The sequence below is a fragment of the Branchiostoma lanceolatum genome, chromosome 1 (assembly GCF_035083965.1).
Source record: "Branchiostoma lanceolatum isolate klBraLanc5 chromosome 1, klBraLanc5.hap2, whole genome shotgun sequence".
Lineage (NCBI taxonomy): Eukaryota > Metazoa > Chordata > Leptocardii > Amphioxiformes > Branchiostomatidae > Branchiostoma > Branchiostoma lanceolatum.
Window position 1 is genome coordinate 25,099,363 of NC_089722.1, and position 14,087 is coordinate 25,113,449.

At 42.3% G+C, this 14,087-nt stretch overlaps 2 protein-coding genes across 2 annotated transcripts; both read right to left on the reverse strand.

Moving 5' to 3' along the window:
• Nucleotides 1-2,521: 2,521 nt before the first annotated feature.
• Nucleotides 2,522-4,620, reverse strand: LOC136428041 (alpha-2C adrenergic receptor-like). Its single transcript, XM_066417294.1, has one exon. It carries the CDS (start codon nt 4,425-4,427, stop codon nt 2,919-2,921), a length of 1,509 nt encoding a protein of 502 aa, XP_066273391.1. The 5' UTR covers nt 4,428-4,620; the 3' UTR covers nt 2,522-2,918.
• Nucleotides 4,621-13,034: 8,414 nt separating this feature from the next.
• On the reverse strand, nt 13,035-13,850 carry LOC136428048 (uncharacterized). The gene has a single exon (XM_066417305.1). It carries the CDS (start codon nt 13,848-13,850, stop codon nt 13,188-13,190), a length of 663 nt encoding a protein of 220 aa, XP_066273402.1. The 3' UTR covers nt 13,035-13,187.
• Nucleotides 13,851-14,087: the final 237 nt, after the last annotated feature.

Consider the following 14,087-nt stretch of genomic DNA (forward strand, 5'->3'; position numbering starts at 1 on the left):
TCTTGACGAAACTGAGGGGAAATAATACATACTATTAGATAGTAGTGCGAAAAATACATTAATAGTTGTGAGTTGAACAGCAAACGTGCGCCATGCGCCAATGGTTGCTCTCCAATGCCAAGAGCTTTCCCGCTTAGTCACTATCAAGCTACGGCAACCTAAGCTATAGTAAGCTTTAGTAAGCCGAACTGAGCTAGGCTATGTCAAACCGTCAAACAGTGCCAATTATAGTGTTCCCTCGTGGCTTAATGTCGAGAGGTGCACCACGTACGTCTTTCTTATACAGTATCCCTTTGTGCTTGTCCTACAGCGAACTGCTAATGCTTAGCGATAAACCTCTTGAACAACCTCAGCCTTCTCTACTGCCGCTGATAGCAATTAACGCTGCCACAATGACGGAAAGATGAAGCCTTCCTCGCTTCCTGCGCAACAACAAACCCTCCAATCTCTTCACTTATCACTTAGCCGACTCGATTTCCCGATCTATTCAATCTCATCAAATTGCTTGTATCACCTTTGGGGTGAACAAAATGTTCCTTCGATCCATCTAGGAAGTGCGCCACACACCACACACGGAGTCAATCAGCCAGTGGATACTTTACTATAAACCTTCCCGCAGCGTGGGCCAATTACAACCAGAAGATAGATAACCTATAAGTACAGGGTGGATATTACATACCATTAATGCATTCAGCATAAACACTGAAGGCTATGTGATGTTAAGGTATCGATTAATACTAAGCCGCAACTTGGCATTTTCCAGGTTCTGCAGTTAAGTGGAATTTATCACAAGTCGAAACACTCGCTTTTACAAGACGGGTTATCAGAGGAGCTTACAAAGGTATATTGAACGGGATCTGGTATAGCGATCACACATGCAAACAGTTATACACACAGGGGTTGGCATTGACGTGGAATGGTTAGCACTGGTCAAATCTAGGTTCCACATCATCGGTCAGGTAAACGTGCGTTGAGAATTGCACATGTATTTTCACTTGACCATAGGCGGAAGTAACCTTTTCATCGTTTCTGTTTCCTTTTTGGATCCACGTTTTGTTCTCTGAAGACGTATATAAGAACATTTCATAAAGCGGCTCAGAAGAAGAATAAAAGCCCCCCAGTCAAGAGTAGCAAATAGTACAGGGACTGCATGAGGCAAAGCGAGATAGTAGAGTTGTAGTCATTTGTGAATAAGTGATTTACTTGTGATGAGCTCTTAAGGCCGTAAGTCTGTCTTCCCTTAAGTATTAGACAAAATACAAGCTGCCAAGATGGTAAGATTACAAACATATGGCATTTAAATGAAATTTCAAGAGAGGGACTATCTAATTGAAGCCCACCGTGTTATTCTTCACAAGGACTGCCTAAGGCATAGCATGCTAGCAAGATGATAGAATTCTTTTGGACAAGTGATTTACTTCTGATGAGCACTGGTAGACCATAAGTCTGTCTTCCCATAAGTATCATACAAAATACGAGCTAGCTACCAAGATGGTAAGATTACAAACGTACGGCATTGAAATGAAATGTTCTATTTTAAGGACTGCCTAAGGCAAAGTATGCTAGCAAGATGATAGAATTGTAGTCATTCTTTTGGACAAGCGATTTACTTCTGATGAGCGCTGATAGATCATAAGTCTGTCTTCCCTAAAGCATTACTACAAAATATGAGCTGCCAAGGTGGTAAGATTACAAACATGTATACGGCATTGAAATGAAATGTTCTGAGAGAGACTACCTATACAGGAGCACACGTCACAGGGATTGCCTGAGGCAAAGAAAGATAATAGAATTGTAGTCACTCTTTTGAACAAGTGATTTCCTCGTGATGAGCGCTGATAGACCATAAATTCTGCCTTATTATACAAAGTACGAGTTGCCAAGGTGGCAAGATTACAAACGTACGGCATTGAAATGAAATTTTGGAGAGGGACTAGGAGCACACGTTACAGAACTGTCAGGGGCAAAGCAAGATAGTAGAGTTGTAGTTAGTCTTTTGGACAAGTGATTTACTACTGTCGACATGTCCGTCTTCTCTGTTGAACGCTATACAAAATAACTGCCAATGTGGTAAGATTACAATCATAAAGCATTGAAATGACATTTCATGAGAGGGACTAGGAGCAAACGTTACAGGTCAGAAGGACTGCCTGAGGCAAAGCAAGATGATTTAGTTGTAATCATCTTTTGGAGAAGCGATTTACTCGTGATGAGATCTGGTAGCCCAGAGGTCCCGAATCCCTTAGGCGCTATACAAAATAACTGCCAATGTGGTAAGATTAGAATCTTATGGCATTGAAATGAACTGTTATGAGAGGGACTAAGAGCATTGGGGGATAGTTTAGATTGCAGTAAGGGACAAGGGTTTGTTGTAAAGTCTTTTACGTGTACATAGGCGGCAGCGCCATAATAGGTACACCAGTATAGGGACAACTTCGACATGCCATTTTCAAGGGAAAACATACAGCGGGAGAGCAATATCAAAGTAACAGAACAATTGGTTAGATAAATTCAGCCGAAGCATAACTTTTATTGCTGTCTAAATATAAACAGTAGAATGACATATGCATATGTTGATACTGCTTGGCCTAATGTAGATGGCTTAATTCTTCTTTAGTTATTTTATTATTGTACGTTTTGAGTTTGCATAATGGCCTAAAACATCTGTGGTCGTTTTGATACAGTTATTCAAAATACATGTCCTCATGAACATTTGTTCTGACAATTTAGTACTACTCACTGCTTGAAAACACATCAAAAACACCATCACAATTGTCTTTTATAACTGAAAAGGAAGCGAAAACCTTTTCTAAGCTAGCGTCATACGATAATTGTTTATTCATATCCCTGCTATGCCATATGATCATTTAATTGCTATCCTCACTAGTCATATCTCCACACTATAATCCGCCTCTACTTTAGACACATGTGCTCTGTTCGCATTTTGATTGACGGAGCAAACGTCCGAAGATAACTTTTCGAAAAGCTTTTCTAAAGTCCCTGTTAAACACAGTATAGATCACCGGATTCAGAGCACTGTTGCAATATCCCAGCCATACAAATACACTGAACAGGGTAGGATCCATGGGACAAGTGCTACAAACCGTCACAACAACGTAAGAAACAAAAAAAGGTACCCAGCAAATAACGAACACCCCCATCACGATACCTATAACCACAGTCAGCCGCCTCTCGCGGGATTGCCGAAGCTTTCTCCGGATCCGGTCGGGCCTTGAAGTACAATCTTCCGTCCCGTCGGCGATGTCAAGTCCCACGGAAGTCGCGTCGAACTGAGACGGCAGGCCGGTGGCAATGTCCGACTCCACCCGGGGAGGACACGACCCCGCCTCGTAGCACGTTATTTCCTCCACAAAAACAGGTCCCACCTTGACTCTCCTCGTACGCCGCGCTGCCGATCCCCCGTCAGGAACCACCAGGCCGTTTTCGTATACATTCCCGTTTGCCTGTTCTTCTGTTGGGCACTGTTGGTCCTCTCCGTCATCCGGCGTTACCTTTATGCGGGGTTTCTTTGAATCGACGCATACGGGGCTTTCTGTCACTTTCGGAGCTTCTTTCTTTGTATTTGATTTCTTCAATATAGACTTCAATGCAATCGGAGCTATGTTAACGCTCACAGCTTCAGGCTTGTGTCTGGTAGCTACAGGTCTTGACGAAGGATGCTTCTTCACTCTCTTCAACGCTATACTAAAGATACGAATGTTCATAAATATTACGACAGCGAGAGGGATGTAGAAAGATCCCATAGTTGAGTACAACACATAACCTGGACTATCGCTGTACTCACACTGTGGGTACTCTTCGTCTCCATTCGGGCTGTTGGTTTGCCAGCCGACCAGCGGCGGGAGGGAGATGACGGCGGACAGGACCCAGGAGCCGGCGATCATACAGCCGGCACGTTTGGAGTTGGTGTTCTTGAAGTACTGCACGGCCTGTGTGACGGACCAGTACCGGTCCACGCTGATCATGCAGAGGTTCAGGATGGAGGCGGTGCAGGCGAAGACATCCAGGGCCAGGAACACCTCGCACATCACCCGTCCGAAGTACCAGTACCCCATGAGCTCTTTCACCAGGGCCGGCGGCATGATGACCAGTCCTACGGCCAGGTCGCTGATGGCCAGCGAAGCGACGAACCAGTTCTGGACCCGTCTCACCGACCGCTCCACGAAAACTGCCGTACAGACCAGTAAGTTTCCCAGGACCGTCATGATTATGATGGCGACTATGGTCACTGAAATAACAACAGTCTCCCCAAGACCATATCCTCCTCTAAAATCCCCCTGTGTTCCGTTCCCACTAGAAGACATGTTTGTCGTGTCATCCATCTTATCCTGTCCGGATTTATCGTACTTGATACGCGTTCTTGGAATAAAAGTTGTCGACAGAGAGAAGAAGAGGCTGAGGTCCATTTGCTTGAACGAAGAAGGAAAACAAGACGACGTCTGACAGACAGCTGTAAACTCTTGGAGAAGGCGATTCTATCGATCTTGTCAGTCTCTTAAGGGCGGCCAAGAGACAGCGGAAGCCGCGCGGCAATTCCTACCGACGTCCTTTACCGCGAATTTGCCCATTCGTAGTTTGGAATCCATCCGTTGAGCGATGACTTTCGTGGATGTTCTTGATACTTGTGCAAGGCAAATTAGCATCACAGGATCTTATATGAAATCCTTTCGTCATGACATTCAAATAAAAACCGAATCAGACGAGCTGTACAGCCATTGGTCGACGTTTTCAACGTTGCTAAGTAGCATGTTACCCCCTATCCATGTGATACGACGCCGTCACGGGCGCCTTTCATTCCACAGTGTTGAACAGAAGCCATTAGCGATGATGGGTTATACATGACACTCGACCACATTACGCATGTCGATCGTTATGGTGGGTGTGTCCGCAGCTTCGCCCTGACAAAATAATTTCTTTGCACTTCAATGGATCACTCTGACTAGTACATAAAAGCCATGCAAGTTATCTCGAAGCTAAATAGTAGCTCCTTCCCTGCGTTTCATTCGGGTGTTATTTGCTGCGCTTTTCTTGAAAGTAAGCGTGCTGCTTTTTCGACTTAGGCGTGTTCAAAACTACAAAAGCCTATTTTTCAAACAGCAAGTGACCAGTTACAGCTTGGCTTTGCCACGACGTCGGCATCCCAAATGAGGCCTATATAAAAGCGAATCGACAGACTGTCGTATAGTAAAATGTCAGAGGTACGTAATCATCCGCACGCCAATTGATTTGATCACGCAATTTGTTTCCACCGATGTTCCTGTCTGCAGACGGTTTGGACTTCCCCTGACAGACAGGTGCGTGATGAGGTATTACCGCGGATTCATCTGCCAAGGACCCCGACGTCATCTTCCGTGCAGTCCGTGAAACTATGCGTACTGCGGCTTGTCTTACATAACCATCAGGAGAAATATTGTGCAGTTACCATTCCTGCCCTGTATTTTCGAGGCAATACATCGACTATTGCAATTGGATTGTTAGATGAAACACATTTCGCATTTCTCTCATCCAAAGAGATCCCTAGGTTTTCGACATCCCACTAACAATTTACTGCGATAAACAGTAAGATTGCGATGAGCTGAATTAAATGCGATTGTCACAAATCCTCTGTATCTGATTTCCAAACCTTGATACCTGGAATTATACTTGGTCATATCATAAACCATTTCCAGGAATTTAAGACTTTTTATCAGCTTGTGGTCAGAAAAAAAACCTCTTCAGTTCCTTTTAGTCACTCGGCGTGATTTTTCCTTCCAAACATACGCGAATTTCATAGATTCTGTCCACATTTCATGGTATGCTGGGTTTCTCATTTTCAATTCTACTAGTTACAGTTGTGAAAAATACGTGAGGTCGATGTACCAAATTTCCTATGCCGACTTTTAGCCGTGCCAGCTCTGTTTCAGAAGGACGTGTGATAATTTTGTGCTCGCACGTCCAACCAAACCAGACCAATACCAAGACGTGCAGAAAACAGATTCTGTCCATACTCGGTATCAAGTAAACGTCCAAGGTGAGATGACACGTAACCATTTATCTTGTATAAACGTGACTAAAGACACTGAAAAACAGTTTCCAAAGGAACATCCTGCTGCGATGCATCATCCTCCACGCGAAAGTAAGGTCATTATAACAAAAGTAGGTTCTGAAGGAATATCATAAGGCTATTTCTTCAAACCGAATAGTAAATAAGAATCATGTGGCAAGCCAAAAGACAGTTACGTATTACCTGGATGTCTAACCTTCATCGACGAATCATATGGCGGTCTCTCTTTATGTATGTCCCTATACCCCTACACACTTTCCATATACCAACCTTTGTGTTTGCATTTGCAGGAATCTACAGCCAGTGCCGCAGCGTCGGACAGAGAACGACTTAAGTGCCCGAGGTACTGAACTATTTCTTCCGCTGCTTTCAAATTCCGGAAGCTATCTTACGTTCCGATTAAGCACAGCTTGTATAAGAGAAGCGAATGACCTTACTACAAAGGATTTTGGTCTGCACTTTCCCATCCTGGTTGGCACCAGGCCTGACGTTTTACTATGCCGTAAATCAGGCGAAGCAGGTGTTGTAAAATCCGTCGTAAATTCATGTACGCACACGGATAACGACCCAAAGATCGGACTGTCTGGCGCCTAGTATTGGAAGTGGGAAGTGGCTACTGACAGATCCTGTCAGCAGTAGAAACATTTGCACTGCTGACAGGATCATCCTGTTAATAATAGCCTCAGGCTAGTATCATAGGAACGCCCGGTGAACGTTAGCTATGAACTGGCGTACTGGATGAGGTCATCTTACTACCTACACATGGTCACTCAGTACCCACCTGGGGGAGGAATGAGTGAATATGGCTATTGTTATAACCCTGGTAAACTGACCGATGAACTAACCGGCCTCTAATAGTTTTAGGGGCATATAGTTGCTCAAATATATAAAGCAATGAGTATATGAACAGATGATTTTCCAATCCAGCCATTCCAGGGAAGGGAATTGTCTAATATTGTTACAACACTTACAGATAAATTTTAAAGTGTCATTGACATTTTAACAGCACAATCTATATCATACTATATATATTGGGAGCGCGTCTATATCATATGCAAAAAACGTAATGCACAAGTCATTGCATGCCAACATTACTTTGCGTCTGGCGTTCAGCGGAGGAAAAGGTTTGATTTATCTCAGTCTTACACTAGAGCCAGCCTAACTTTCCGATGTCAATTTCGTGGTCTTAGGTTGGCTTTGGTAAATGCGTTTTGGCATAACAGGGGGTTGATATGTTATAGCTGAGATAACTCCTGAAAAATGCTCTGGAAACATTTGACTGCAAAAAGCAGCATTGCATGTCTATACGTAAATTCATCATAGAGATTAATGTAATCTGTACATATAATTCATATATCTGAGAGTGTGCTGGGGGTGTAGATAGGGGGTGGTGGTTGTGTGCAACGGTACTATAGAGATCTTCATTGCTGCTGGTTTTGTTCGTTGGACTGGAAGGGTTGCAGTTTGGGTATGAGGGTGAAATCTGCCATCATGGGTTGCTTTTGTTTATATGCAGCTGAGTTGAAATGTAGAATGTGAAAATAAACATGATAGATTACAATCTATTTCATTTAATGATACATATTTTCACTTTTAAAAGACGCTATATCAACCTTAGCTTTATCCTTGAAATACAACTCAAACCCACTGTTTGTAAACCTTATGAATAAAATTCTACTTCCATCAACTCCGAAGCTACCATGAGATCTCTTGTTGAGATGGAAGTTGCCACCCTCGACCCGCTGTGCACATGTGCTTCCGAATGGACTAACGCGTCTGACCAAGCTCCCACACTCAAGAATAGATCAATTACCCTCCAGGTTACGTTGGTGTGTCTGCGTTGTGCAGCTATTCAGGATGGCGTCTAACATTTGAACTTTACCTCTTACGGTGTATCCAGATCGTCTGTAGACTTTTCATGCCAGAACTTAATCTCTAGCTAATGACTGTGCCTACAGGGGCGTCTGCAGTGTTGTGTGGCTTAAGCTTGCAGAGTTGACAAGTCAATTCCGTATGAGACCAAATGTTATTTCAACCACAATAGTGCGAGAGAGACGGTTGTGATACTTCCCAAGCAGAGTTTGAAAGGTTAGGTTTTTACCTTTCATGCAACAAAGCGGCCGCAATCAGATGAACCTAACGATGCCCCTCCAACCTCTGTTTGGTGAGTAGGCGGTGACACGTACCCTCTCTTCAGTGGCTATGAGATGGTTTGGGTTCCACTTGAACGTTTCCAACGCCCACATCTTCTCGGAAAGTCTTTTAACCAAGTACCAATCAGGTGAGCCATGACAATGTGCCTCATGCCTAATGGTTTTGTAACTGCTCGAATACTTTGAAGTAGCTTTAGATACTACTCATCAGGAGTAATTTGAACTTTTCGTTGACAACACTTTATAAAAAGGAATCTAAACAACATCCCGAGGAAAATTTGCTGCTATTCACACTGTGACAGGGATGGTTTTGCATCACTTGAAGTTCAAGAGTATCCTGCAATTTTTTTGACTCATGACCATAAACAACACTAATCCCCGAAAACATTGGAATTCTGTACTTTTAAGTGAATGTACTTCAAAGTTCTAGGAATATCACATGTAAAGAATTGGGTTTGACTTAAGGTGCGTGGTTCCAATGCAACAAGTAATATTCAAGTGAAGCAATGGCATTGTTGCGATCTATATTTCATAAACCCAGCTAATGAATTTGCTTTTACCAGAAACTCATGATCATCCATCATGAACAATTTGTGTCTGGTGAAGATGCAACTATAGATCGCTTTCTTTAGTATGCATCACGGTAGTGGTACTTTGCCGAGTTGAACGGCGATAATTATGCTTCTGTTTCGAATGATTGCGCGAACATGACTGTTTTTCGCAGAATGACTGCGCAATGTATGTCATACCAAGTCGTAGACCTGCAAAAGGTTGTGTGTGATATTAGTAATTTACCGTAGCTATTGACACAGTGCAACCGTTTGACGTATTTTTTTTTTTTTTTTTTTTTTTATTGCAACATTTACATACAAGACATGATGACGACAGACTCAAGCTTACAGCTTATTTTCATGTCGTCATCGACAGAATACATTACAGAATAACAAAACAAATTTTACAAATACTGAAAATGACAAAAAAACAGGTGCGGACATGCAAAGCATAAGAGCAACAAATTATCTCAAATAAACTACATAACAGAAATCATTAAATGTAAGAAAAATTGAAATCAATAAACAGATAAATATGTGGACAGGTACTACAAGACTGGTAGGATGGTGGTTTACTACTCAAATCTTTTGGATTGTATAATGAAAAGTTGGACATGCTGTAAGAGTTTGACATTGTTTGAATTCGAAAGGAAGGGTAAGCCTTTAAGCAGTAATTGAATTAGAACATCATCCGAGAGATTATTGAGATTTATGACTGAGCCTACCAGATTTTCTAAATTACTTGAGAAGAGTAAGGAACGGTGTTGTGTGTAGTTAGGGCAGTACAAGAAGTAATGAGAAATACTTTCACAAGGATGGCCACAGGTACAAGCAGGACTGGTAACTAGGTTGCGAGTGTACAAATTGAAGTTTAAACTGAAAGTACCAAGACGGAAACGAGTGAGAAGAGCGCAGGTGTAACGAGGACCAGTGTTGAAATATGGGACACATACAGGGCGCACAGATTTGATCATTGTTTTCTTAAAATGAGGAAGACTTAATGATCGATCTGCCAAGGTAAGGTTGTTCCAATGATACGTAGCGTAAGGTATGAATGATTTCTTAAAGCGAGTTGTGGTACACTTTAACAACTGAAGGTTATACTTATTGCGAAGGTCGTAGGAAGAGGAATCTGATACTGTGGGTGGTATCAAATCTCTTAAGTATTGTCGAGTTTGTCCATGGATAATTTTATAGAATAGGATAAGGGACTGAACATGGCGGCGGTCAGATAACTTTTCCCATCCCAGTTCGGCGAGTAGTGAAGTATACGAGGACCCCCTAATGGCACCAGCTACGGTTAAAGCACATTCATATTGTATTCGTTCGATGAGTTGAGAGTCTGAAGCAGTGCAACCGTGCCATACTACGCCACCATACTCGAGTAGGGGACGGATAAAAGATTTATATATTGTTTCCAAGACTTCACGGGGGAGCTTGAATTTAAGTTTACTGAAGGTTGAAACCTTTTTAGATGCATTGGCTAACATGTTAGAAATATGTGTATTCCAAGACATAGTAGATGACAGATGAACCCCGATATGTTTGTGACAGTCTACAGAATCGATTTGTTCGGTACCAAGGAAAAGGGGTGGATGTGGAGGAGGTATAGCCTTTGTAGAATAACACGTTTCGATTGTTTTTGACGGATTGAGTTCCATTAGCCACGCTTTTGTCCATGATAATATCTTAGAAAGGTCAGAATTGAGTCTAATGGCTGATACAGTGGGGGATTCTACAACATCGAGCAAGGAGCTATCGTCTGCGAACAGAAAAGGATGAGTTTCGAGTTCCTGTATCATGTCATTAATGTACACGAGAAATAATAGCGGACCAAGCACTGATCCTTGAGGTACACCTGCACTTATCTCGCACCAATCAGAGTTTTGACCTTCGATTACGACACGCTGCTTTCTACCATTGAGGTAACTTTGAAACCAGTTGAGAAAAGGCCCTTCCACCCCGTTTCGTTGAAGCTTGAAGAGTATGCCTTTATGCCAAACCTTATCAAACGCTTTTGAAAAATCAAGATAAACGGCTCTGACTTCCTTGTTCTGGTCAAAGGCTTGGAGAATTTTGTTTGTAATGAAGACAAGCTGGTTTACAGTTGAATCTCCCCTAATAAAACCAGATTGATAAGAATATAACAGATTTTGAGACATTAAATGGTTGTATAAATGTTTGTAGACAATTTTGTCAAGAATTTTAGATAGGGTAGGCAACAACGAGACGGGACGGTAGTTAGAAACTATACAAGGATCGCCTTTTTTAAAGATGGGTACAACATTTGCTCTCTTCCAGACTTCTGGGAATATTCCATGACAGAGCGAAAGATTAAAAACATAGGCAATTTTATCTGAAATGTAAGGACTAATGATTTTAAGAAAACGGTTGTCAATGTTATCCCACCCGTATGCTTTAGAAGTGTCCTGCTCGGAAATATATAGTTCAACTTCAGGGGCAGTGGTTTCACAATTAAACAAACGTACATTGGTCAGATAGTCAAGATTAGGTAATGTGGAATTAGTATCATCAATTGTCGATTGGAGGGAAAAGTAACTGTTGAATTCTGAAGCCTTTTCGCTTGAGTCACATATATAATGGTCATTGCGCTTAAGTGGAGGAATTGTAGTTGACATTTTGCATCCATAAATGGTTTTGACTATATGCCACCATGTTTTACTACCTGTAGTAGAGTTGAGTAAAGAATTTTGTAGGCGAGTATCATAGTTCAATTTGGCTGAAGCTATTTCATTCACAAGTCTGTTCCTTATCTTGCGATAAGAAGCCCAGAGTGAAGGGGTATTAGATAATTTAGCTTTTTTATGTGTTTTGTCACGAATACCCATAAGTCGTCTTATTCTGGATGTCATCCATGGTTTATCACGGGGTCTGATGGTGATATTTCTGTGGGGGACGCATTTTATTTTTGTCTGAGTAATAAGATCAATTAGCATATTGCAAGCACCATCAACAGAATTACAATAAAATATATCTAGCCATTGCGGATCAGTCGAGAAGTCTACAAGTGAGGCATAGTCAATTTTTGAGAAGTCCCAGACGGTGCGGACGTATGGTGGAGGGGGTTTGATAACAAAGTCGAAATTGGCAATAATAGGGCAGTGGTGGCAACCAGACAGGGGTGAAAGAACAGACGTGGATTGAACACGACTAGACGCGTCAGTAAATAGTAGATCAATAAGTGAGGGTGAGCGAGATAGATCGCACGTGGGTTCAGTAATCATTTGGGTAAGATTTAACATCTGACATGACTGGAACAGTTTTGAGCCAGCTGAGGAATTTGGGTCCAGATGCCACCACGCTCCGTGCTTAGCATTAAAATAACCGGTAATGATAATAGTGTCAACATTTAAAGAAGCAGCTGTGAAGACAGAATTTTGGAAGGAGTCGATAAAACTATCAACGGTTTCTAAGTTTTGTCCAGGTGGCCTGTAATAGGCTGAAAAGAGAACACGGAATGTGCCGGGGAAAAGTTCAAGCCAGATGCACTCATCAGTCAAGGATTCCAGATCACAGCGACGTCTAAAGGCTATATGATCAGATACAAAAATCAAAACACCTCCACCGTGTCTGTTTCTATCCCGACGAACTGGAGTTTGAAAACCGTCAAGCGAAATAGCTTCAGAATCGACAGTGCTACCAAGCCACGTTTCCGTGATAGCAATTATGTCAAGCTTAAACTTAACTGCCAAAGAAGACAGTTCATCCATCTTTGAACCGGCAACAATACTGTTTACATTTGCATGAAAAACATTTAAGGATTTGATTGAGTTAACCCTGGCAGGGCCTGGATTAGGATGAATATCCCCAGCTAGTAAAATGGATACAAATACAATAGAGAGTAGCACAATTAAGAGGATTATGTCGAAATGTAAGATCACATTACACTTGCGTTGAAGTCTGATGGTAAGATTAGCAGAGAACATACCTATGACTGCCCTATATTGGACTAAATCTATAGACATGTTTCTATGTTCCCCTTCAGCAATTTAGTTTGGAATTTGTATGGTTGACTTGGAGTACCTGTATGTAAACATCGCTTTGCTACTAAGACATTGAAAGAAGTATAAACAACAAATAAGGTGACAAAAGTAAATGCAAACATAGTGTCACCATAATGAAAACATAACAAGAAATAATTACAAAACATAATGGTACAGGACATATTCCGAATGCGTGGGAGGCACAGAAGGCTCGTCATCTGCACCGCGAGGATAATTAATATAATCAGGCGAGACAGAGCCATTAACAACATTAGGTTTGCCTTTAATCATGTTGAATACAAGGAATAAACACAGCAGGTCAAGGACAAGAAAGGAAATAACTTGTAAGTATACCTGAATAAAAGAAAACGATCGTCTATGGTCCTTTGATATCGATCAGTCATTTGACAAGTCCTCAAAACTGGCGAACGTCATCATCCGAGACAAACCGGCGAATCTCAGGGGTGCCGCCATCACGGGTGACCTTGGCGAAGATCTTACCGTCCTTGGTCCACACGTTGCTCACTTGAGGTAGTCTCTTCACACTGTTGAACAGCTCCAGATTTCGTTTCGTCAGATTTTCCCGGATGACGAAAGGCTTGTCCATGGCATTCCTCTTCCCCTTGAGCTGCTTCTTCGCCATGTAGACTTGACTGCGTTTGGCATAGTTTGAAAACTTCACAATAATCGGCCGCGCTCCTTCCATTGATAGGCCCATCCGATGAGCAATGTCGATGTCCGAAGGCTTCATGTCGATGTCCAGGTGTTTCTTGCTGAAAGCAATGAAAGTCTCAGCACAGTTCTCTCTGTCACCCTCCGCCAAGGGGGGAGGGGGGACCCCAAACGCCAACAGACAGTGCTTTCTGCTGTATTGTTCGTTTCTGTCGGCATGTTCCTCTACTTTAGCCAGACGGGCATTCAGGTTGTTGATTTCCTTGTCCTTCTCGTCGACGGCGCGCTTCAATTCGGACAGCTCGGTGTTTAGTGATAGTTTGAATCCATCGAGCTCAGCTTTCATCTCAGATTTAATGGCGTCGATAATGTCGCGTTTGACAGCGTCGAGGAATTCCACCTTCATTTTCTCGAAACTTGCTTCTAGTTAAAAGCAACGTTTGACGTATTCAGGTCTGAATGAATAGTGAAGATGATTTTAAAGATCAGAGAGCAATGAAGAGTGAGTAGTCACACCATTCTCCTCTTGACAGCTCGGAGAGCCTGGAAGAATGACTGATCTAAGCTTTCATTTGTGGAGATGGATGGATTTTTTGTTATGCAAAACACGCAAACACCTCGAAAGATGTAGCACTTTCGTGAT

Coding starts and splice junctions, on each gene's coding strand:
- LOC136428041 (XM_066417294.1), bottom strand. CDS start 4,427: ATGGACCTCAGCCTCTTCTTCTCTCTGTCGACAACTTTTATTCCAAGA.
- LOC136428048 (XM_066417305.1), bottom strand. CDS start 13,850: ATGAAGGTGGAATTCCTCGACGCTGTCAAACGCGACATTATCGACGCC.